The following is a 23,919-nucleotide window of genomic DNA, read 5'->3' as shown; positions in this document are numbered from 1 at the left end:
TTAGTCGCCTACAAACAAACACATATCCAAACAGAGCCCTGTACTACAAGATATGGCTAACACAATAGAAAACTGAATGTGTCTGGTGCGGAGATACTGCTACACTATACCACACAACATGGGGATGTAGGGCTGGGGCAGGTAGGTCACCGCCGCTTGCGGCGTGGCTAGCCCGCCACCGAATTTTTATCTGTTGTAGGCCGTCATTGCACCCGCCACCGCTTCGCTTCGGTGGTGGACGACGGCCGTTGTTGCGGCGCGCGTCTTTCTCTTCCTTTTATTTCTTCTCTAATTCTTTCTGCGCGAGGCAGCGGAGGTGGCTCAGCTACAGAGCCAGTAGCAGGCCCGTGCATTTTCTTTTCCTTCTTCCTACAGCCACAACAACAACAGGGCAAGCCCCATAATGCCTACAATAGATAGCAGTGGGAGGACCTTCTAGCCGACTCGAACGCACAGCATCAGCTCACGCTGGTGCAGCAGGCCAGAGTCACTGCTGAGGCCAACGGACTCCTGTACAGAGGACTGTCGACTTCTGCTCTTTTCTAACCCACTACCCCTAACCGCAATTTTTCCCAATAAAGTTTACCAATAACTCAATCTCGATGAGCACCTGAAACACACTCGTCCCGTTTGTTGTTGCGACTAGGAAGAAGGAAAAGAAAATGCATGGGCCTGCTGACTGGCTCTATAGCTGAGCCACGACAGCTGCTTCGTGCAGACTCAGAAATTAGCTGATGTCACTCGAGGTTTGGCCGGTGGCGAGTCGAAAGAGCGAGCACGCAGCACAGCGGTGGCGAGATGCAGATGAAACTGGCGCATGCTCTGTGCTTAGCGTCATGACGTCTGCAGCGCCTCATAACGGCCGCCATGTGCCATGCCCACGTACCTCGGCATGGTAGTTGATGCAGACGTCGGGCCTCTGCCTGGACAAGCTGCTCTGGTTGCAGAAGATGGCCTCGTCGGGCACCACCTCGCGGGGTGCGAGGGGTGCTGGCGTGCTGGTGCAGTTGCAGTCGGTGAAGACGGCCAGCATGACCAGGTTGCTGGACGGCACCGCCTGCACGATGAACTGCTTGTCGCAGCTGCGGTCGCTGCACTTTGACAGCTTGCCCTTGATGGGCTCGGGCTCCATGGGCTGCATCTCGTACAGCTCGATTTCCATGTCGCATGGACGCGCCCGCGTCTTGCTGGGGATTGGGATGGCGTCGTCGGCCACGTAATCGCCGTAGTCGTAGTCGCCTGCGTCAAAGGATGTCACACAAAGTACCTCATAACATGATCTATATGTAATTGATGGTCCACAGAGAACCGTTTGCAATCAGCCATAATCTCGGCTCGATTTCACTCGCGCTATTTTACCAGACCTGGGTTAGCGTCAACCTTCTTTAAGAAAGGCATACGAGTTAAAAGCCTGGAACTTTAAACGAATTTGGACATTTCCGTGACACCCACTTGAGAACTAGTATGATGGGAGGCCTGCCATATGGTTTCGCTGCTACGCCAGGGTGGATAAATCAGCAAATATTGCCCACCAGTCCAAGGAGGCACAATCCATCAGCCGCACTGTTCACCTGTTGCGCCATTAGCTCCTTAAGCGCAACAAAAAATGGTACCGCAGTATGGAGATTGCATACAAAATGAACCGCGATCCCGTTCTCATAACGGGGTATGACGTCTCCTAAGCTTGGCCACGGCTGACATGATACAGCTTCCAATTCAGAGCAGCTTTTTCCTGCTTTTGTATATTCCATTCAGTGCTTTTTTTTTTTGCGAAATTAACGCAATAAAATAAGAGCGGTTCTATAATTCCCGCTTCCAATGAGGAACAAGGAACCTTGAGGGCCTTGGAAGGAAGCTCTACGTTTTAATGCGTTGCAAATGAGCGAGGAAAGATATGTTCACAAAGGAAAAACTAATAGTACGCGAACAGGTTTTTTGGAATAAAAGCAAGCGCGTAGAAAGGTACTTGAAATTAGTTGGTGCAAAATGTTTCTTTAGCTTTTTCCATATTCATATATCTGTTATCACAAAACAAGCAGAAAATGGCGGCTTACTTGATGTTACGATCCACTCCAAGTTGAACACGTGGTACACCTCAAAATGCATAACAAGCCTGCATCAAAACAAGGAAGCGGGATATGGTTAGGCAAATTTGTGGTCGTGTCTTCTACTCATTAAGGATGCAAAAAAAAAAAAAGACGAAGCACTACATACACGACAAGCTTCTTCCAGGCCCAGGCCAGTATGTTCCACAAGGCGTGAAACGGCTGCAGAAAAAAATAACAAGAGAAAATGAAAGAAGGAGTTGTGTCAAAGTCTGACACAATAACAAAATTGTCAGCTTTTTTTTCATCCTCGCTTTCAGTTATCTTTAACACAGAGCAATGAACAGTTGACGAAAATGGTTATCGGTACTGATTTCATGCAGCATGTTACCCACTCTGTAAACTTGTAGTATGCACTTGCTTCGTGATTACTTACACTTGTTCGAAAGTTCGCTGGTCCAGACGGGACTACTTTGTCTTTGCATATCGCTTGGTAGTCGTATATCCGAACCCTGAAAAAAAGATCATACAAGAAATAACGCATTTTAAGGCGTGCGTTCTTTTTTTCTCCTTTAGCGTAACGTCTAATCTGTTAGCTGAATCCTCACCTCTTGTAAACGTTATACTTGACCATTGACAGGAACAGGGTATCGTCTATCTCTCCGAAGAACTTTCCCACCTGCGCAGTTATAAAAAGCAGTACGGGAATGTGAATCGTTAACTTTCCTTCGACCATGTTCCTAATTAAACATGCACAGGGAATACTTAGCATCAATTTCTAGCCTAAACAAGAAACACGAAAATGTTGAGCGCTGTTTATCTTCAGTAATCGTAATAACTGGGTAATAATACACTCTGACATGAAACAGTGATGTTTGGTTTTCTTTGCTTTAAAAAAAAGAAATAAAAAACGCAGCTTTACACTTCGCGACAGGAGATATGACTACATGCGTCTCGAATAATTGCATCCGCGCGCATCGCTCCTACGCCTACCAACAATTCCAATGTCCTACAAGTGCCTTTATTGTAGAGCTGTGCAGGAACTAGGTTATTTCAGCCAGTTGCTGTGGACATGCCCAGCTATGGCTTCCGTAAGAACGCTTCCCAAAAAAGCGCAGCCTGCTGGAGGACCTCGAATGGGACTATCTCAAATGAACCCTGTATAACGCGCTTTATCGGAAAAACATTTGCAACTTTCTAAGCGAGACTAGTCTGAACTATTTTTTTCTAACTTCTTTTACTCATTCTCCATTTTTCTTTATACCTATAATAACGAACATTTCCAAAAGAAAATTCGAATGTCTTAGGAAGACACTGGGAAGACAGCAATTACAACACCATTTGGCTTCTTCAATCCCATAAAATGCCTTTCGGACTGCAGGGTGCTGCACAGACTTTTCCACGTTTCATCAACGTCCTTTATGGTCCGGCCTTCGTTCTCTCTTCCATGGACATTTTAGTCAGCCAGTAAATGGACGAACACTTGCACCATTTACGCCATTTGTTAGACCGACTGTCTGCCCTTTGCATCGTAATCAACAGCGCTAAGGGTGAATTTCGGGCATCTTCTCTTGACTTCCTTGGTTACCGCGTCCCCTGAAGTAGCATTCAACATCTCCCACTCAAAGCCTCAAGTGAATTTAGATTTTCCGCAGCCTACTTCTGTCACTTCGCCATGCCAGATTGCTGGCAGGATCACTATTAAGCTGGCACGATGGTGTCTCTCCTCTCCAGAGCATTTCTCATCGTCAAACAAGGTCTGGGTGACGTAGCCATGCTCGCACACTTGATGCATGACAGCCCCCTTGCAGTGATGGCGGACGCCGCAAGCCCTGCTCCATGCGTCATCCTCTAACAGCAGACTGATGGCACCTGGAAGCTTCTCGCATTCTTCTCCAAACAAACAGCTCCTACTCAGACGCGTTATAGCGTGTTTGACTGGCAGTTGCTCGCTATATACCTTAATCTGGGAAACAGACAAAGCATCGCACATGGACGAGGGATTAGGAAGAGTGGACCTATTTTTCATCCATTATGAATCCGCACCCTGAGGACCCCGGCTGCAAGCAGTTTCCTCATTGCGTAGCCTGCGGCGCTTCCACGCATATCGCCCTGAGTGCCCAGTGCCCGGCTCGAGCTTATGCAAAGCCTGTCGACAAATCGGCACCTAAGGAGTCGGATGATCCGAATACGCATCAGGTGACATCCTCACATACTGTCTCCAAACATGTATCATATGCTGAAAAGACCTCTTCTCTAGGTTTAGCCGAGGTCATTGAGAGCCTCAGAGCAGAAATATCTGAACTACGCCACGAAAATCAGCGTCTCCGGGAGATGATAACTAAGGACAAGATAACAATGGACACCCGAACTCGTTCCCAGACTCCGCAACGCAGCCGCTCACAGAAGGGCCGCAAAAGCCGTTCGCCTACCCGCCGGCCGCAACCGGTCACAGCGTCTGATTCCGCCTATACCCACATGCTCGGGCTAGTCCGACAGGAACGCGCCCAAGAGACACAGAAGCTGGAAGAAACTCTGCGAAAGGAAGTTAATGCAACTCTTACTGCTGCCCTCACTTCCATGCAGAGCCATCTGCAGACTATGTTGGAGGAGTTCCAACGTACCACACTCACAGACGATAGTAAGCGCCGTAATCTGTGCCCCTTTCATGAGTACTATGGCTCATGGGATTCAATGGAACTGCAGAAGCTTCAATCAGAACGGTCCTACCCTTCGTACATTTGTGCCTCAGCGCCGTCCTCTTTTCATACTTCTTCAAGAAACGCGCGGTCCTTGTAAAATTCCTGGTTACTGCACTTACGAGACACCTACTATATCCAACATAAAAACGGCCGTTCAGAGGGACAGGCGGCCGTCTTAATCCAAAATGATTGTCCTTCCACTCAGCTCTCGCTTCAGTCCCTTTGCTCTTCCACTCGTGAGATTGTTGCAGTAAAAATCTTCCCCCCTGGCCAAAAACCTTTCGTCGTAGCATCGGCCTACTTCCGGCCAGGTAACGTCATGGCAGAACCCTGTACCTGGCTCCCTGACCTTGAAAACGCAGCACACCCTTATCCTATTCTTATTGGCGGAGATTTCAACGCACATCACGCAGCCTGGAGCTCATCTCAGCCTAAACAAACGTGGTAAACACCTATATGACGCCCTTGATCAAACTCTTCTTACCCTGTGCAACGAACGTAACGTGCCGACCCGTATCGGTCTCCATCCCTCTCAAGCAGACACTACACTGGACCTTACATTCTCGTCACCGCGTCTTCTTCGGCGCTAGGAGGTCCTTTCTAATTCTTGGGGTAGTGATCACTTGCCCATCTTGCTCACTCTCAATCGTAAATGTCCTCGCGTTCGGACAACACGTTCGTTTTTCAACAGGGACAAGTTTCGTGCTAATACTACGACCCCCTTCTCGGATATTGACTTCTTCCTGTCCGTACTCCGAGATGACCGCACTCAAGATCTCGAATATATCCCCTGTGACGATTCCACAGTTGGCATGAATGCTCACCTGGCTAACCTTTGGCGTCGCGCAGATCACCTCACGCAACGTTTTCGGACACGCGGAAAACGTCACAAAGATCTCGTGCTTCTTCGACGACAATTCAAGCTTATCCGGGCATACCAGCTTCACCTGCAAAGTGAGGCTTGGCACTCTACATGCGACCGTCTTGGACAAGTACCGGGCCTATCACAACTCTGGCGCATCTTTCGTGGCCTAAATGGCAAGGCACGCGGGGCACCCCCTCTCGCCGATCTCCTTCTCAATGGCAACCCGGCTGATGTTGAAGATGAAGTTATACGCACCTTTTTCCCACACGCCAGCCTAACGCCTCAACCAGCAGTTTCCATTTTCCCAGTCGGAAACCTTCATCCAGACCAGGATCGCCCATTCTCAAAGGGAGAACTGCAAGCAGTCCTCGGAAGAGGCCGAGCTCGCGCCACACCCGGGCATGACCGAGTCAGTTGGCAGGAGCTTCGCAATCTCGACTCGGCAGCCCAGGATGCCCTTCTCGACATCATTAATTCTTACTGGGAGACCGGACCGGTACCGGATAACCTCAAGCTTTCTCTTATTCTTCCTATCCCGAAACCTGGCAAAAACCCTCGACTTCATAGTAATTTGCGTCCAATTGCACTGACTTCACATCTCTGTAAACTCATCGAGCGCCTGCTGCATACCCGGATCAGTCACTGCATTGCATACGTCAGTCCTGGATTTCATCCAGCTCAAGCCGGCTTCCGCCCTAACCTCGGAACGCATGACTGCCTTTGGCTTTTGCGAAGAGTTCTGAATAGAGCTCATCGTAAAACGCTACCTGACTATCTCCTGGCTGTCGATATACACAAAGCTTTTGACAATGTTCGCCATGAGGTTATCCTGGAGGAACTCGCCAAACGCTTTAGTACTCGTGCCCAAATCTGGATCCGCAATTTTTTGACATCTAGACCCATTCAGCTACATGGCAAAGCTCCGGGATGGGTGCCCAAAACCTATTACTTGGATAGGGATGTACCTCAGGGCTCCATTCTCGGACCCATATTGTTCAACTTGGCCATGACACGCGTCGCCGGGAATCTGGAAATCAGCACAAGCGCATGATTCGCTATATATGTCGATGATATTACCGTCTGGACTGAGGCAGCGGATTACGTAGACAAATATTCTATGGAGACTGAACTTCAGGCGGTCCTTCTTTGTCTTGAAGATACACTAACCAAAATTGGCCTCAAACTCGCACCACATAAAACAGAATTGATTAGTATCGACGGAAAACATAAAACCAACCCCAGTATGCAGATCCATCTTCACATCGGAGGCAACACCATCACCTCCTCAAATGGGCAAATCCGCATTCTTGGCCTGCCCATATCAAGCTGCAACAGCCCCCAGAAATGGGTTCATCAGTTACAACGCCTTTGGCCAGCACTGCTACATACTATTCGTCGCCTGTCCAACCGGCACGGCGGTGCGCGGCAGCATGCCTGCCGTGCGATGGCCAGAGCAGCGGCGGTCGGAAAAATCCTCTATGGCACACCCGTCCTCAAACTGTCGAAGACTGACTTTGCTAAGGTCGAACGCCTTCATCGCGCAACACTACGCACTATTACCGGTCTACCTAAGCACAATCCTATAGCCGAACTTGAGCGTTTGGCCGCTCTTCCACCGCTCACTACCATCGTTACCGAGTCACAGACGCGTCATCGAATACGTCTAGAGAACACTGTCCAGGGGCGTCGCTTGCTGGCCTGGGATGAACAGCGTAACGACAAAACACCAGCCCTATATGCATTACTTCCCCCTTGGGAGATGCTAGTAGTCACACGCGTCCATCGCCGACCTATAAACCGCGATTTTGTCATTCCACGGGAGCTCCTAGCTGCCCATCACCGACAAGAGCGAATCCCTGATACGACTGACATATACACCGACGCATCCATTACAAGCGAATTCGCATCGATGGCCTGGGTATGCGATGACAACCCTTCCCTTTCAGGCGCTTATGCCTGCCATCTACCTCAAGGTACCCCTCTTCACACTGAACTCCTCACGATTTGGGGAGCCTTGTCAGGAGTGCCTTGCACCGGAACTGGGTCAATACGTATTCTTACTGATTCCTTTGAAGCTTACAAGGAAATCTCTACTCCGGGTTCACAAGATGCAACAGCTACGGCTATACAGCGCCTCCTTAAACGCCACCAACTTGCGACCAGAACTGTCGCTATTCACTGGACCCCAGGTCACTCGGACGAATCAGGGGGCAATGCGGCGGCACACGCCGCGGCTACCCCCCACCCTCCTTGCTTCATCCTTATTCGACCTTGGGCGGGCAACTCACGTGCCCCTTCTCTTGCCCTTATGCACTATACTCGGACCAGTCTTCGTAGCCTCAGCCAGCATCGCATACAGGTGGCCACACCAGACCCACCTTTTACGAGAACCCACCTCACCCGAAGTCAAGAAGTATTTTTGAATAAGCTCATCGCCCATGCGGCTTACACGCCACGTATTATGGCCCGCTGGCGTCAGTATACGGAGAAAATGATTACGTGCCCCCACTGTACGACTCTAACCTGCGGCGGCATATCTCATTTACTTTGGGATTGCCCTGCTTTTTCTACTGGACGCCCCGAGATCGAACCCTACCGCCTGAACTACCGTTCCCTTCTAGAAACTGATGCTAACACACAGATGATATTTGCCAAGTATGGCTCGCTTAGTGGCCTGGTTAGAGCAATGTGATTCGAGTGACGACCTAAACAATGAAGATTATGTCTACTCCCCTTTATCCCCATCCATGGCCATGAGCCTTCCCATTCAATAAAGGACATTCAATCAATCAATTTTCCCCTCTCAAACAAACAAGAAAAATAGAGAGAGAGGGAGCACGAACCAGCAAATTTTTTATCTGGATTAAAGCCAATTGAAAGGAAAAGAGCAAAAGCTAAGATTGAAAAAAAGCAACAACAAAGACACACAAGCGCTTCAGGTGTCCACAGTTCCCAGTCCATCGTCCGTATTGACTGTTTTCTGTATCCCAAATGAACTGCATAGAACTAGCCCTACTCGCCATTCGTCTGCCATATATCTTGCCTTTTGCCACTTCTGTCACCTTCTAGGAGGCAGTGACCTCACCTTCGTTACCGATCATAAGTTCTTGGAGTTTGCATTTGGGTTCTCTGACGGCCCTTACACTCCGCGGGAGGTTTTCCAGCTGCCGTATATATCTGAATGGTTTACTGCCGACATTATACACGTCATCGGATTCGCCAACGTTCCTGGCGGCGCGCTCCGCCATGTGGGTGCACTCTATATGCGTCAACCGACTTCCATGTATGCCCCTGCGACCGCCTATGCTATAGACCGCGAGTTCGCGTGTTTGCTTGCGTCTATCACACTTTTGTATCTCGTGGAAGTCTGTCATTGTCAAGGCGTCGCTGTATTCTGCGATTCCTCCATGGGTGTTTTCAGACACATTCACCCACTCCTCTCCGCACAATTTACAACATAGCACACCCTGGCATTCGCGATGCTTGAAAGGTTGTGACGTCTCACTTATGGAGCAGCGAGTGAAAGCCAGTGTTTGTGACTGAGTGCCTGTGCTGCTTGTCAAGCAGCTAAGATTCAACGTACCCCTTTTCCTTTACCTGAAGCCCCTTTTGACAAGTTCCATACAGACCCAGAAGGACCCCTTTCACTCAGTCAATGTCAGTACTAGGTGGCTGCGTAGACGAGTCTGAAGCCGCACCGCTCCCCAATATTTCTGCCAACATAATCATATTTGTTTTCCTTCCTACCTGCGCAACCCGCTTTTGCCATCTTCCAAAGGCACGGACCACGGCCACCATTTCAAATCGTCTCAGCTAAGCACCTCGTCTCGGCATAGTGTTCCTGTATATGCTCCCTGCGGGAGCATATACAGGAACACTATGCTCGCCTTTGCAGCACCGCCATCTCTCGCCGATGGGAGCAAGCGGAGAAGATGAATGGTCATTATCCGCTTGACAGGAGTGCTTGGGTCCCGGGTTAGCACTCGAATAGAATAAACAAAATCTGTTCTAAAGTCAGCGTTTGACTTGTTCCGATCATGGATCGGTTGGCGCTCTAATTAAAAAATACTTCACATTAGAAATCTGGAGACGCTCATCTCGACTCACTTGAGTGCGGTTGCTTGACACAATGACGAAGCCGTTGTTGTCTAAAAGGAAACAGTCTAGAGCCTGTGGAAATCGAGAATGAAGAATGGAATCAGTTGCAACCTTCATCACCAAACATGTGCAAGTTACACAACACTAACATGCTGTTGCGAAAGATTTTATCTCAAGCTTACCTCGTTTCCGCAGGTATACAAGCAGGGTTTCTGGTTCTCGCACTGAAAGTTTGGAAGGGAAGAAAGAAAGCAAAATGAAATATCACTCTCAGAGGTATGCATCCTTGTGTGAAAAGTTAAAAAAAAAAGCTTGCATTGGCTGAGATATGTAGTCATTGCTACGATAATAGTGCGAATTGTCAGCACTGCGTGCAAGGTTTACTTCGTTTTCTCATTAAATTCCTTCATCGTCGTCGTGCTTTCTTTCGTACTTAGACCACTTTATATACTCGCGGGCAGCTTTCTATGGCTCTGCAGCAGAGGCTAGGAAGGAAAGAGAAGGAAACGGACCTTTGTCCCGATCCCATGGGGAGTGGCCCACCTAGGATCTAGGGAGCCCGAACCGTCTCTCCGTTCACTCCTTCGCACCCGTAGTACGAGCGAATAGTCCTCTCCCCAGGACATGGGTACAAAAGCCCCATTTCCTGTACTTTCCTGCCTAACCTTCGTTGAAAAGCCACTGAAAGCTTTCCGCCAGTATGGTGGTGTTCGTTAAATAGTTCTATCGTATTTATTTCCTATAAACAATAGAAAATTGCACAGTTCAAACTGCCCTTCTCTTGGCACTCATTCAGCCGAAAGTGCAAACGATTCAGCCATGGTCATCCACTACGGAATATAATTCTTCATATATTCTTAGTCATGCCGCTTTCTTAGACCATTTTTGAAAAGTTTGCTTCGCCGCACTAACAGCGCAAGGAGGCGAAAGCAGCTTTAAAGCATCTGCATATAAGCAATCGTGCGTAGTAAACTTGAATATGCCTCATCAATATGGGACCCCCAAACTAAATCCCTAATAGCAGATATCGAAGCTGTACAAAATCGCGCAGCCTGTTTTATTTGTTTTAACTATAATCGGACTGAACGTGTGGCGCTCATGAAAAATGCATTATCACTAACCCCCTTGACGTGCTCAGAAAGGTGTCGCGACTGAGCCTTTTCAAAATTTATCATAGATACGATTACCTGAAAAAAGCCCTGTTTATGTCACCCAGCTACATCTCATCTTGTATTAATCATCCGCACAAAGTCTGCATCCCGCTTTGCCATACTACTGCTTAAGTGCGATGCATTGCTTACCACTAACAATACTGAAGAATTCAAAAACCTGGTTACGGCAACACTTAGTGGTAAGACGCCCGACTACTGTGCCGGAGTTCCCGGGATCGAATCCCGGCCTCGGCGGCTGCGTTTCGATGGAGGCGAAACGAAGTGGCGTCCGTGTGCTGTGCGATGTCAGCGCACGTTAAAGATCCCCAGGTGGTCGAAATTACTCCGTAGCCCTCCACTACGGCCCCCCTTTCTCTCTATCCACTTTCACTCCCACCTTCCTCCCTTCCCTTACGGCGCGGTTCAGGTGTCCACAGAGCAAGTGTGACAGATACTGCGCCTTTCCCTTCCTATGAACCAACCAACCAACCAACACTTAGCAGTAGATTAGGCACTTTTTTTAATTTTTTTTTTTACTTATAATGCTCTACGTTCATGACGCCGATTTCTTCTTAGCAATTTTTTGTTGTTAAACTACTTGTGCAATGTTCTTATGAAATTTCTTTTTCTAATTGATATTACAGCTTCTTTTGAGATTTTCAATTGTACTCTTTTCTACCACACCCTGCATAGCCTTGCCTTTTTTCTCCGCAAGTTTCGTGCACCGTGTATAGTTTTTAGCATTATGAAAGCAACATTTTCCTCGCGCCTGCTAATATTGTGTAATGATGTTGCAGAGTATTTTACTTACTCGCGTTGTTTACGGTATGTTAATTAACCTTTTGTGTATTGTTAAGTCTTGTAAAAATCTGCACCGCCCGCCTCGTCTCTAATGCCCTCTACGTAGGCCATGAGGGAATGTGAAATAAATAAATAAATAAATAAATAAATAAATAAATAAATAAATAAATAAATAAATAAATAAATAAATAAATAAATAAATAAATAAATAAAAGAGTTGAATTTTAATCTGAGGTATCGGTAACAGCAAAAAAGAAAAAAAAAAACCTTGTCATTAACGAAAACGCAGTACCTACCAGCAATAAAATGCTGGTGGATACTGAGACATCTAATTGCTTTTGAATCAGTCAGATAAAAAAAAAAGAATGACAAAGTAAACAAAATTAGAGCAGAAGTGCACACCTACCTTGGAAGAAATGTTGAGGAACTTCTCCTCAAAGACCGAATGCTTGATCTGAAGTCCCACGACGGCCGCCGGGGCTTTCTTCTCCGTACCGAGGAACACCGCTCGACTGCCCGTCACGTAGATGGGGCTGTTGTCGTTAGCCGCGTAACGGGCGCCTGCCAGGAGGCGGGACACTATTTAAGCATGTACTGGACGCTATTGAGCGGATACAAATTTTAACAGCGCAATGAGAGTTTGCGATTGACGTGGACTGTGGCCGGAAATGTGTATGGTCAGCAACGATTATACCTCCCTCGTGTGCCTACCAGAGCTTTTTTATCATAACAGTTGCGAAACTCTGCTTCAAAAAGTGATAAGTTTTCGTATGCATTTTCCAGTACTTATGGATGGTCGCGCCATACGGAAGCGATCAACAGCAGCTTTTTGCTATTGCCGTCATTGCTTTTTATAAATCACATTTTTCTCTCTTCGTTGCCTTCTTAACTAACTATATGGCTGTTATCTTTAAAAAAATTTTGCTACTGCAATCCTTCAACTAAATTTATTTTTCAAGGCGTTTGCCCATTTATCAACAATCTGAAAGTTTGCAACTTAGACGAAGTTTCCTTTAATAGCCGCGGGCGCCGCCCCAATTCGTATACAGCCGAATTTCGACCAATCGAAACCGCCGTTGTTTGATGCATGGGTCCTAAGGGAAGTTTCGCAACTGGCAGTATTGAAGAGTTCTTTCTACCTACTTCTGTCCCTCCCCCTCGTCTCTTGTAATAAACAAGTCGCATTGGAATTTGTCACTTCCGAAATTTTGGGGATATGGAAGCCAATACCTCTCCAACAACGATTCAGTTAAGTCGTTTTGTTAAACAGACATGTAACGCTCCAAAATCCCCGTCATTACTTTTCGCTAATTAGTAATTACATTTTCTGAATATTTCTATTGTGCTGCATGAATGTATGGAAAATAATGACTTCCATAGAATTTAGAAAAGAACTTTGGGTCCCTTTAGTTTTCTTTATTTTACCGGTCAGTAAAAAAAAAAAAAACAACAACATTCATTAGTTATCTTAATATCTGAAGCATCGGAATAAACGAAAAACACAGTTCCCATTCACTTTCTTAAATTCCATGTTGAAGATAGTAATGTGATCACTAACAAATTACAACCAAACTTTCTTACAATGATGTTACCATTAACAAGTACGAATCGCTGTTTCAGTCATTTTTTCTATTCACTGTCCATTAGAAAATTTTAATCTCGTTCGCAGTTCGTTCAAGTACGCTACAACGTAGGAGATGTTAGGGCAAAACATTATTTCACCTGAAGGGGTAAAGAGAATCTCTGCTCATTCTACAAGTCTTCATTTAGTCTGAAATAACCGCAGTCTTCCATAGCGTATACGAAATCTGAACCTGAGCCTCCGTCAACTCCCGCAACAAAATGTTATACCAAAGCCAATTTGATAAGATGCATTACCAGCAAGTGGAACAATATTAACTTTCGAAGGAGGCTTCAATTTGTGACTGCATTTGAACTGAGTGATTAAATCATGAAATTAACTGTAATCACCCCAATATTGAAGTTGCTTTCCCTTCGATGACCTTATAATCCACGATAAAATGCGCTTTAAAAATGCCTTAGCTTATATTTTACAGTGGTTAGATACTGTGAGTGAACGCCTTCTTTGTATCTGCGCACAAATTTTGAATGATTTTTGTTCGCCTCAATGCTTTTATATGGTCTCGCCGCTGAGGACGATGAAATAAATACACCTATCTCTCTGCTGGCGTTCCGTGAAGCTACAGAGCAAATAATCATGTAAGGAACTGCGTGTGCGATACTCACCGGCGTCGAAAGGAACTGAGTAAATGAAGGAAGTGTTGCTGATCTGGTGAAAATCAACTGCACGTCGATAGAATAGTTCGTCGATAGCTCGCGTGTGAACTTCGTAGAAAGGTCTGAAAATAAAACAAAATAAGCAACACTATGACGCTCCTAATGAGACAAAAAATACACGATATCTGGGGCACGCATTTTCATGACTATATTAAAAGGTCATATGATTAGGAGTTTGTAAGAACTTTAGGAGCAGTGTGTTGAATTTCTCTACGGTGTTAAGATAAGGGCAAAACTGAAAAACGAAAAGGAATGTTGCACTAGCTGACCCTTTTCATTGTGTTTAGAGTTCACCACAAAAGGTGAGTAAAGCATCAACGCTATGTTAAAAGACACTCTCAAGTAGTAGAATGCAATATATGTTTCTTATACAAAACGTGAGTTTAATCGCACACACGAAATAGTGAAGCTTGTTTCCAAGTATATTCAGATTAAACTGAACAGAAAGTTCAATAGCTTCGTTTAAGCGTGTGTCTTCTTTCGAGTCCCGGTTCGACATGTCTAAAACGACATATTGGTTTTTTTAGACCAGGCGCCTTCCGGAGCTAACGTTATAATTGACAGACCACTTGTTTGGACAGACAGATTTACTCGCGCCCTTCGACACTCTAAACACAAATAAGTCTAATATGGAGTAAAAAGAGAGTGGCATGCCCTCTACTGCACTCCCTTCTAGTGGCAGGGTATTCTCATCAAGCTCACAGGTATAGTTTCACCACTAACCACACAGCATGCTATACTTTGGAAGCAGAAGCATATTCTCTTCCTAAATAATGTTCATTTGATGTAATTAGCCATGAAAGGAGGCAGTGAACCGCTGCACCAGATGTTTAGACGTTATTAATTTGAGGACACAGGAAACCTCATGCAAGATAATCGTAATTGCTAGAACTTGGCATATTTTGAAGTGAGAAGTGGCTTCGGTATTCCTGGTGATGAAATTGAGCAGCAGGGCTCGGGCAGCATGCCCTGACTTTAATAGGGAGTGCGCTAAAGAGGAGAAGCTATTCCCTTTTTACTCCCTCATAGGCTTCATTGTCTCGCCCAAACGTGCGTTGCCACGCACCTTTCGGAGTTGCTGTTCTTCTCCTCTTCACTACGATGGTCCGTGAACCGCAGCAAACCGCTCCTCGTAGCCACAAAAGTCATCACGATTCCGTTGCTCTTGAAAGTCGTGTCTCTGCGTTTGTCGCGCGACACGCACAGCAAGCGTGCTTTCACAAATGCCTCCGAATGCGCGTCGCCCTTACCGCGCAATTTCCTACAAGATGCGCCAGTAGATTCCATGCACACTACAGCGTGATGGGAGCGCAGATGACTAAAGCTTTCAGAATTACGCATACTCGCATTAAACGTGGTCATGCTTGCTATACAATAACTCAGCAGAACAAGCTTCGCGTTACAGATGTATCGGCACACTGAACACTAGTAGCAACCTCTAAAGAATTCTTATGATGTCAGCTGAATCCACGTTAAGGCAACGTACGAACCTTTAGAAAAGCGAACTGTTTACATAACAAAGTTTCTGTTGCAAGGGACATAAAAAGGACTTTTTTTTTTTTTTTTCTATCTAGGAAAAATACTTAGTGTTACGGATGTTAAATTTATGCCAAAAATTTGTTCTATTTATGCAAGTGTTCGCGTCACGTCCCTCGTGTCACAAAATACGTACCTGTTTTCCGCTAGGCGTCAAGCAAAACGCGTAATGCTGGCACAGAATCTGTGAGTGCTAATACCACGTGGTAGGATAGCCGACACATACGGTACGCTAACTCCTATTTCCTTCGTTCCTGTACATATTATTTCAGTATTTTTTACTCAGTAGGAGATCTGAACATCAAGTGGCTGGTTTCAAGGTTAAAAAAGCGCTGTTTACGTTTTTTCTCTTACGAATCGGTCTCTGAAATTTCTGTCCATGCAGTGTTATGCGCGATTGTGAAGGAAGTTAAACTTCGGTCCAATTCGAGCCGCGAACTTGGGCATGAATAATGTTCTGACGAACTTTTCGGCTATGCGCAAAACACAGAGGAAAACGCGGTAGAAAGGGGTCACATTACCTGGGCAGTAAGGCCAGAAGCCTATGAAGGGGGCTAACACAATAAACGCACCAAACACACAACGACAGGTTAGAAACGCCAGGGTTCAGCACGAAAGTGGGTTTTGCCTTGGACCAGGGTGACGGAGAAGTCTTCGCGGCGACGGAAAATTGTACCGCGGTAGAACGATGCCGGATAGTGAATCATGGGCGATAAGCCTTTCGATCGACACTACCGTTGGATCAACTGCTTTTACGATACGTTTCGACGAAAAAAGAAGTTTTATAAACATGAGACGAAAACGAAAGAAGAAAATCGCGAACTTTCGCGCACCACTGAAAGCAAGGAGACGAAATAAAAGTGTAAATTTTGCTCTTAACGACATTTACACATATAAATCGGCAATGCGGCAGCTATTTCTAGTTTGTAGGCTAACATTGAAGTAAGTAAAACGAATTACGTCTTGAATACAAAGAACAATATAAAACAGCGCTGTTGTGGCCATTTATTGATTTGCCCATGCGTTTGATCAATAAACTACATTGGAACTGCGTTTCGTGCCTGTGAATTAATTCGTAATCGATTCGAGCTCCATCTACATCTGGAACACACCAAGTTCGCAATAATTCGGAGCCATTTTTAGTGCTAGAGAAATACCCGCGACAGGCTATATAATGTATTCGTTGATGGTTAACTAAATTGTTTAATCAGCTAATGTGCGATCTCTATATGTCAGCTATACGTCGACACTACACATGCTTTCGCTTTTCAGTTGATTTGCGACCTGCGCGTTCGCGTCGCATTGAGTCGGACGCCTTTTATTACCCGATCTGTCGATCAAAATGCTTTCGCCCATCTCACTTCAAAATTGCAATACGCAATAAGCTTTATTTGTATCATATTTTTGTAGTATGACCCCGTTGCCGCTCGCTATACAGACTGAGACACGACCCTTAAAACGACACAGTACATTTAAAAATACCAATTATGAAATAGGAGAAACACGAAAGGAAAGCATTCTCACCTGTGACTCCTGAAAGCATGGGTTACTTACCTCCAGGCAGCGTGGAAGGTTTATTTGCACAGGGGAGGAAAGGGGAAAAAACGAACACGCCAAAGCCCGAACGCTCAAGCTCCCCCCCCCCCCTCCCCCCCCCCCCCTTCCTCTTCCGAATGCGAGGCAACTGCGTAGGAAAGCAGTGCTTCGTACTAGAACTCGATACGCCCACAGAATTCCGGTTGACGCTATTGCATGTCGAGTCGAGTGCATGTTAAGAAAACAGAACCAAATATAATACAGAGACACATTCAGTTCACGTGTCTGGGGTGAGAGTCGGGTATAGGCTCACATAGAGTAAACGTCAACCGGGAGACACAAGAAGCCCAAGATGCCTCGAAGAGCATAACTGACACAGCCAATATAGGAGTGAGTCACGCTAGATCGTTAATTCGGCGCACTTGCCTCGCATAAGGCCCCACGCGGCTATACAGATAGAAACACTGCCAAATTCATACTTGGGTCTGTCTAATTGGTGTATTGAATACTGCACGTTTTGTTTAATTTATGTTCGAAGTTACAAATTAACAAGGCCACGTTGTTTCCATCGATGCTGCCTCCTTTTTACGACCTGAGATACAAGTTACCCGCATCCTCTCAGCCCGACTGCAGTGAGGAAGAAGTGGATATCTCTATCGCGTTTTTTGTAGTGCTGCCTTTAAATCAGTGTGAACACAGTGCTATGAGAGAGAGGCACTTACAGTGAGACACCTTGCACGGACAAAACAGCCTAATACTCATTGACTTTCATTTGATGTTACCGTTGCCCCCGGAATGAGCACGAACACCGCGCACGACATCGGAAGGAGCAATGAACTATGTCGCGAATGTCGCGACGGTGCCTTGACGCGACAAACGTGAACAGCGTGCATGAGCGCAACGCGCAAAACTGTTCACGCTAGCTGCAACTATTATTTAGTTTACAAAGAAACAAAGTGGTATCTGTGACCAGGCCACACACAGCAATAGAAACGCAAAGCGCACAGAGCGCAGAGCACAAATCAGAGCGCAAAAATAATGACGCGACAAACGCGGCGCAAAAAAGGGCAACTCGTAAAATGTCTGCTCACTAAATGCATTTGTCATAGATTACGCATGCGCTAAAGTTAAAATTCAATTTTAGTATTGCGTGGGTTACTTTCCATGGCGCCATCTCGTGCTTTATTGTATTTATTTTTAACTAAAGAAACTGAGTTGCAGTTGTGAGAATGTTATATTCCTTGTCTCGTGTTCGAACGACACGAAGAGGTCAAAGAAGTGGCAACTACTATAATCTAAAATATAAACGATATCACAAGAAATATTTAAAAACATAGTCTGCATAAAGGTTTTCACCTAACCTATGTCCCCTTGACATACAGGAACACATGAAATTAGACACAAACTTCCTGCCTTAAATAAAGTTTGTTGATATAAAGTAATGAAAACCGTAGCGAACAATGAAAACAAGCGAAAACTAGATCATGGCAACGCGGCTCCCACCACAGTAGCGTTCCCGATACTCTCAAGAATTATAGCCTACTCCAGCGCCGTTTGCAGCACTGCGTAATAAAGGAGGCGTAGGCAAAGCAATTATTCGCTACTTTTTTGCTCCACCCGAGGGGGTTAATCGACCTCACAGGACAATGAAACTTGATGGCGTCTTTCATGGCGACACAGTCTACCTATTACACGCAATTAACGAAGCTCAAATGGCGGTCGACATGGTCAGCGCACCTTTAAAAAACATTGCAAATTATCTTCGCCGCACAAGGCTATCAGTCCCGCTTCCACGCAGTCCAACAGTCATGGACCGTAAGCATTTCCATCAATCAATATTCGACACAGCACTGGACCCTGTATTCACAATACTGAAGCGTCAGTCAGTGGTCAGCGGCAGTGCACCGACTTTTATAAATGGCTGTGTCTTACAGCTTCGAAGCCAGTTACAAAACAGCAGTGCACTGCAGCTTAGCATAAAGTAGCACCTAAAAGTGTAGAACAATAAGAAGCAGAGCACAATGTGCAAAACACAAAGGGTCGTGTCTCAGTGTGTCCAAGGCAATTCCCTGATTTAAGGAAGAGAATACACAAGTTAGACACGTTCTTAAATGTACCGCGAGCTGCTAAAAATATTAGTAATATCAAGCTACTTTTTCTCTTCATAATCACTTATGACATTGCCTGAGGTAATGTCAAATTGTCACATCCTAAACTTTAATGACTTGGAACAGAGGAATAAAATGACTATGACAGCAATGTTTCCAAAATCAAAGCTTTAAGTTCTTTTTCCGCCTACTTAAACAAGCGTGTACGCGGGGGTAGCTCCTGATGTGTCGCCCTAAATTTGCGATGTATTCTCGCTGTCTTCAAATTATATATAACCACCATTCCAAGTCACAACTAGGAAAACTGAAGGCGTACGAGTCACTGCACTGCATCTAATGTGCAGGATGACGAGAGGAGAAATTACAGATGACCCGAGTGAACAAGATTCTGCTCTGTAAGCTGTCACTAGAAAAACGAATCTGTCGCAGACGCGAAGCTATAGCCTTCAGCTCCTCGCTCTAAGTCAACTTAGAGGGTCCCTCAAGGTCCCACAAGCAAAGCCAAACTTTTAGCGTAAGCAGTGCTGAACGAAGAACCGCAGATGAGCCACAGTTCGAATCCATACATCCCCGGCAGCCCTCAGCAGTCAATGGGAAAGGCGCTCTCGAACAACTAAAGTGAATGCAACGAGAATGGTTTCCGCCCATGTATTATGTAAACCAATGCTACGGCCATTGTTCTGGTTATTCAGCTTGACTCAAGCTTCAGGCTTGAGAGTTTTGTTCAGCATAAATAAAACAACGGCGTGGCCCAAGCCAGATTCCGCAGTTACCAGCTTAAACGCCCGTCACATACCGTTTATTCTATAAAAAGAATTAAAGAATGTGGAACCATAGCCTAGAGTTAAAAAATCCTAACGATCTGAAACCTGTGCAAGAAGGAATCCAATATTTCGTCTCAAGTACCGATAGAAATTACATTTCATGTTCCTGTCCTCGAAAATGTTCAAACGGGACAAGCATCGCTACCTGGCCTGCACCTTCTGTGACTTCGTTACGAGGTCAACCGTTGCCGAGACCTTGAGGGCTCCCCTCTAAGCCTTCCTTCCTCCGTATAATTGCGGCGAACGGCGAACACAAGGAATGGCGATGCTTACTTTGAAACATGGGAGTAGAGCTGTTTGGAAGGTTGGCGGGCCATGATCTTCTCCGGACTGGTCACCTTGGCATCGAACACCAGGCTCTGCACAAGCTCCTTGTCGCCTGCGTGCCAGAGTGGCAACAAAGGACGATACTAAGTACTCCACGACATGCGCAGAGACAGCGCAGCTGGGTCAGCAAGGTGTGTTGCTGTTTATGAAATAAATTGAAAAATGCGACGCCCGCAAATTACAATACTTAAACGCTACAAGCAGCACGGACTGTTAGCCAAGAACTAGGTCCTGTGGCGATATTGACCTGTACAATATAGGAGCGGCGCTTTGCGAATGCAGGTCCTATATGTTTTGCGCTTCCCGGGTCAGCTCAATACCGCCGCACTGACACGTTAGCCATGTTTGGTCTTGAATCGGCAACTGCCCATACAAGCTCATAACATTGCTAATGGGACGAAATATTCAATCTGTACATCACAGTGTCACGTTCGTAAGCTAGCAAGCTTGGCGACAACTTCACGTAAAACAGCTCCCCGCTTTGCATGATCAGGAGGACAACCAAGATGCAACCAATACTTGCTGCTGTCATGGCTGTTGAGCAAGCTAACACGTTCGCCTAATCGGCACTATGCTCAGTTGCAGCACGTACTGGTGGCGTGTTGTCGACCTCCTGTAGAGAATGGCATGACTCATTCTTCCCGCATTAACACCTTTGACCTCGAAGGTTCGGCAAAACTAGGCTCTGTCGTGGTAGCACAGATAAGGGCCTTCGGCTGCTGAGCTCGACAACAGGGATTTTATCGCGTCCACGGCGACTGTATTTGGATGAAGCTGAAACGCAAGGTGACCGTGTACTGTGCGATGTCGGTGGACGGTAATGAATTTCCAGGAGGTCGAAATTAGTCTACAGCACTCCACTACGTCCCTTGCTTTGGGACATCAAACTCCACGTATACAATACCAGGAAAGGGTTTTTTTGGCAAGGGCACACCGGGTAAGTTTCTGTACTCAACAGGAGGAAGTGCGAAAGGGCGAAGCGAAATGCCTATTTATAACAAGAGCCCTCGGCCTCCCTTCCTTCAATAAGTTCGAACACAATACCAAAATAAAATGCTGGGGCACACAGGGGCAACCAGATTTCTCAAATGTTTAGTACTGAGGAACCAGTGCTCAAAATGCACATCTCTTCAGAAACCTTGCATAGCGCAGCCTGCGTTGAGCTGTGGTCACATCGGATCCTTGAGAGCTAATGACCTCAAAGTAGCGCCGACAGCGTAACTCTCAGCGAGTCTTACTGACCTCCTGCCTGTCTTCACGCCTTTAGGGACAGAAGTTGCAGATCTGCCATTTAGCCGATACGGCGACTTGCAAGCCATCGAGAAAGGACAGAGTATAGGTTTCCTCAGCCCATTTACCTTTCACCGGGCCCTTGAACAAAAACAAAAAAAACGTGCAGTGGGCTCAGCCGCAACGGTCATGTAAAAGCCCGATTCTCCTAACATTTTTACCAAAATATGAAAATGTAATAGCGCCAGCGTAGTTCCAACTGTTCGTTAGTGCTTGAGGTGAATAGGTAGCTGGGCTGTAACATTCTAAAATATATCTGACTTTGAACATGTCCATCACCTTCTTTTAGAGGCCTTTTTATGCTGTCGTAGCTCGTATAAATAAAGCACAAAGCGTTGACAAGTCGTGAAATAGCCTTAAAAGAAGGGAGTTAAGCGAAAGTTTTATGAACACTCGCCAAGAAGTGAGTGCACGCGCTCATGTACAGAGCGCCGAATTACAAACAGTAACGCAAGTGCTGCTTCTCGGCATAGTTTGGTATGCGAGGTTTAACATCCCAAAGCGACCTAGGCTATGAGAGACGCCGTAGTGGAGGACTCCGGAAATTTCGACCACCCGGTGTTCTTTAACGTGCACTGACATCGCATAGCATATGGCCGCCTTGCTTTTCGCCGCCATCGAAAGGCGGCCGCCGAGGCCTGGATTCGATCCCGCATCCTTGAGACAGTAGTCGAGCGCCTGAAACAAGTGTTGCGCCACCGTGGTGGGTCAAATAGTAACCCTCGTCTGAAGGGCTGATATTATGAGGGTTACGTAACGAGTTCACCTCAGTCAGCTATAGGTTCTGTGAACCTTGTTTAGAAAGACAGCGAGATACCGTTTTCGAAATTGCTTTTTTTTTTTTTTTTTTTTTTGCTGAGAGGCAGACAAAACACCTAGTAGCTTCTATTTAAATTGGTCAAGATGACTATACAGCTTGTAAAGGAGAACAGAAAAGCTAACAAACCTTCCTCCCTTCCCTTACGGCGCGGTACAGGTGTCCATGGAAACAAGTGTGACAGATACTGAGCCTTTCCCGTCCCGTATTAATCATTAAGAAAACGAAAAACATGTAACAAAGTGGGCTTACTTGCTGTAGTGAACGTACATAATGCACCAAGTTCTACAGAAAACGTTTTACGGTGCTGGCCGGTTCTCGTGAACCAAATAGCAGGTTCTTACTGTGCAGCAAAAAGCCAGCTACTGAAAGTACTGAGGTCTTCGGTTAAGTACCAAACCCTTGTACGTGACCGCCTTTTGCTCAGTTCCTTGAAGACCATCCTAATGCCATAAAACGTCCAGAGATCGCCTCACGTTTGTCAAGTCCTCAGTGCGCGGGGAAGGGGGAAAATGGATCGGGGGGATTAAGTGTAAGAGCATTTGCTGGCACGTCACTATCGGCCCCGACAAAGTGGCCTGTTCTTTTCCTAGTGGCATCGCACTGCCCTTTAGCATTACCTTTAGCATCATCCCCATTAGCAACACTATGGTTTTCAAAAAAAAAATAGCAGCCTCGATGATCATGCGCCGTGCACACACGAACAGCTACTAGACAGCAAAACTTCAGCGATGTTACGGCTGTCGTGAGAAAAAGAGGCAGCTTTCAGCAACCCCAAAAGCTCTCAGTGAGATACGCCCACAAGTATCGCGGATAGTAAGGTGATAAAACGCTCCAAACAAGACTAAAAAAAAGGATAAAGGCAATTAGGCTGGCAAGTCGCGTCAGGAGCACTCGTATTTGCCGGCTCTTCTTAACGCCATGTCTTATCTCTTCCCTTCTTGCCATTCCCATTATCGTCCCTACGTGATCCACTAAATCGATAAGTGGAAAGTTGCGAAGAAAAAGAGGGTATATTACCGGAAAGGATACATTGAAGAAGACAAAACGAGCTATCCATAGGATGAGTGCGACCGATATATACGGTGTCTCTGAGGATTCGGGGATCGGCATTAAGAGAGTTTCGGGGCTACGCGTACTTACAGACCATGGTGTTGTAGAATTGCCTCTTAGAGTCCGGCTTCCACTTGTAGCGTTCCGCAGTTTCGGAGGGTTCTTTCATGACGCGTTCCAGAAAGTCTCTGATTATCGTCTCGGGAGTGTCGTACGTGCTGTAGATGTCCACACAGTACTCCCTGCAATTGCGAAGGAGCGTTTAGAAACAAGCAAGGCACCGGCGACATACGGCGCTTCGTTTATTATGCTTAGTTACTGTCGTTACACTCTTAATCCGGTTCCACATACGCGTTAAAAGTTCCCACAGCTATATGGAATCAGACTGAGAGAGTATCAATGTTCTTAAGTGCGTAAGAAAGTTAGCACTACAATGTCTATCTGGCGTAAGACCAAAGACTCAGAATT

At 46.1% G+C, this 23,919-nt stretch overlaps 1 protein-coding gene across 2 annotated transcripts in view; it reads right to left on the bottom strand.

The window, feature by feature from the left end:
• The window catches only part of LOC146179639 (voltage-dependent calcium channel subunit alpha-2/delta-3-like), a 204,430-nt gene that overhangs the window by 6,005 nt on the left and 174,506 nt on the right, over nt 1–23,919 (bottom strand). For both annotated transcript variants that reach the window (XM_084579291.1, XM_084579292.1), the window contains 12 exons: nt 23,542–23,693; nt 20,238–20,343; nt 15,027–15,140; nt 13,910–14,022; nt 12,069–12,223; nt 9,893–9,934; nt 9,720–9,782; nt 2,654–2,724; nt 2,482–2,557; nt 2,215–2,267; nt 2,055–2,113; nt 887–1,239 (listed from right to left, as the gene is read on the bottom strand). In XM_084579291.1, coding sequence (XP_084435417.1) covers nt 887–1,239; nt 2,055–2,113; nt 2,215–2,267; nt 2,482–2,557; nt 2,654–2,724; nt 9,720–9,782; nt 9,893–9,934; nt 12,069–12,223; nt 13,910–14,022; nt 15,027–15,140; nt 20,238–20,343; nt 23,542–23,693 — 1,357 coding nt within the window. The remainder of the gene's footprint in view (nt 1–886; nt 1,240–2,054; nt 2,114–2,214; nt 2,268–2,481; nt 2,558–2,653; nt 2,725–9,719; nt 9,783–9,892; nt 9,935–12,068; nt 12,224–13,909; nt 14,023–15,026; nt 15,141–20,237; nt 20,344–23,541; nt 23,694–23,919) is intronic.

The sequence above is a fragment of the Amblyomma maculatum genome, chromosome 9 (genome assembly GCF_055883805.1).
Source record: "Amblyomma maculatum isolate TAMU_Amacu chromosome 9, ASM5588380v1, whole genome shotgun sequence".
Taxonomy (NCBI): Eukaryota; Metazoa; Arthropoda; class Arachnida; order Ixodida; family Ixodidae; genus Amblyomma; species Amblyomma maculatum.
Note: the sequence above shows the minus strand (reverse complement) of the source record. Positions and strands in the feature narration are given on the sequence as shown.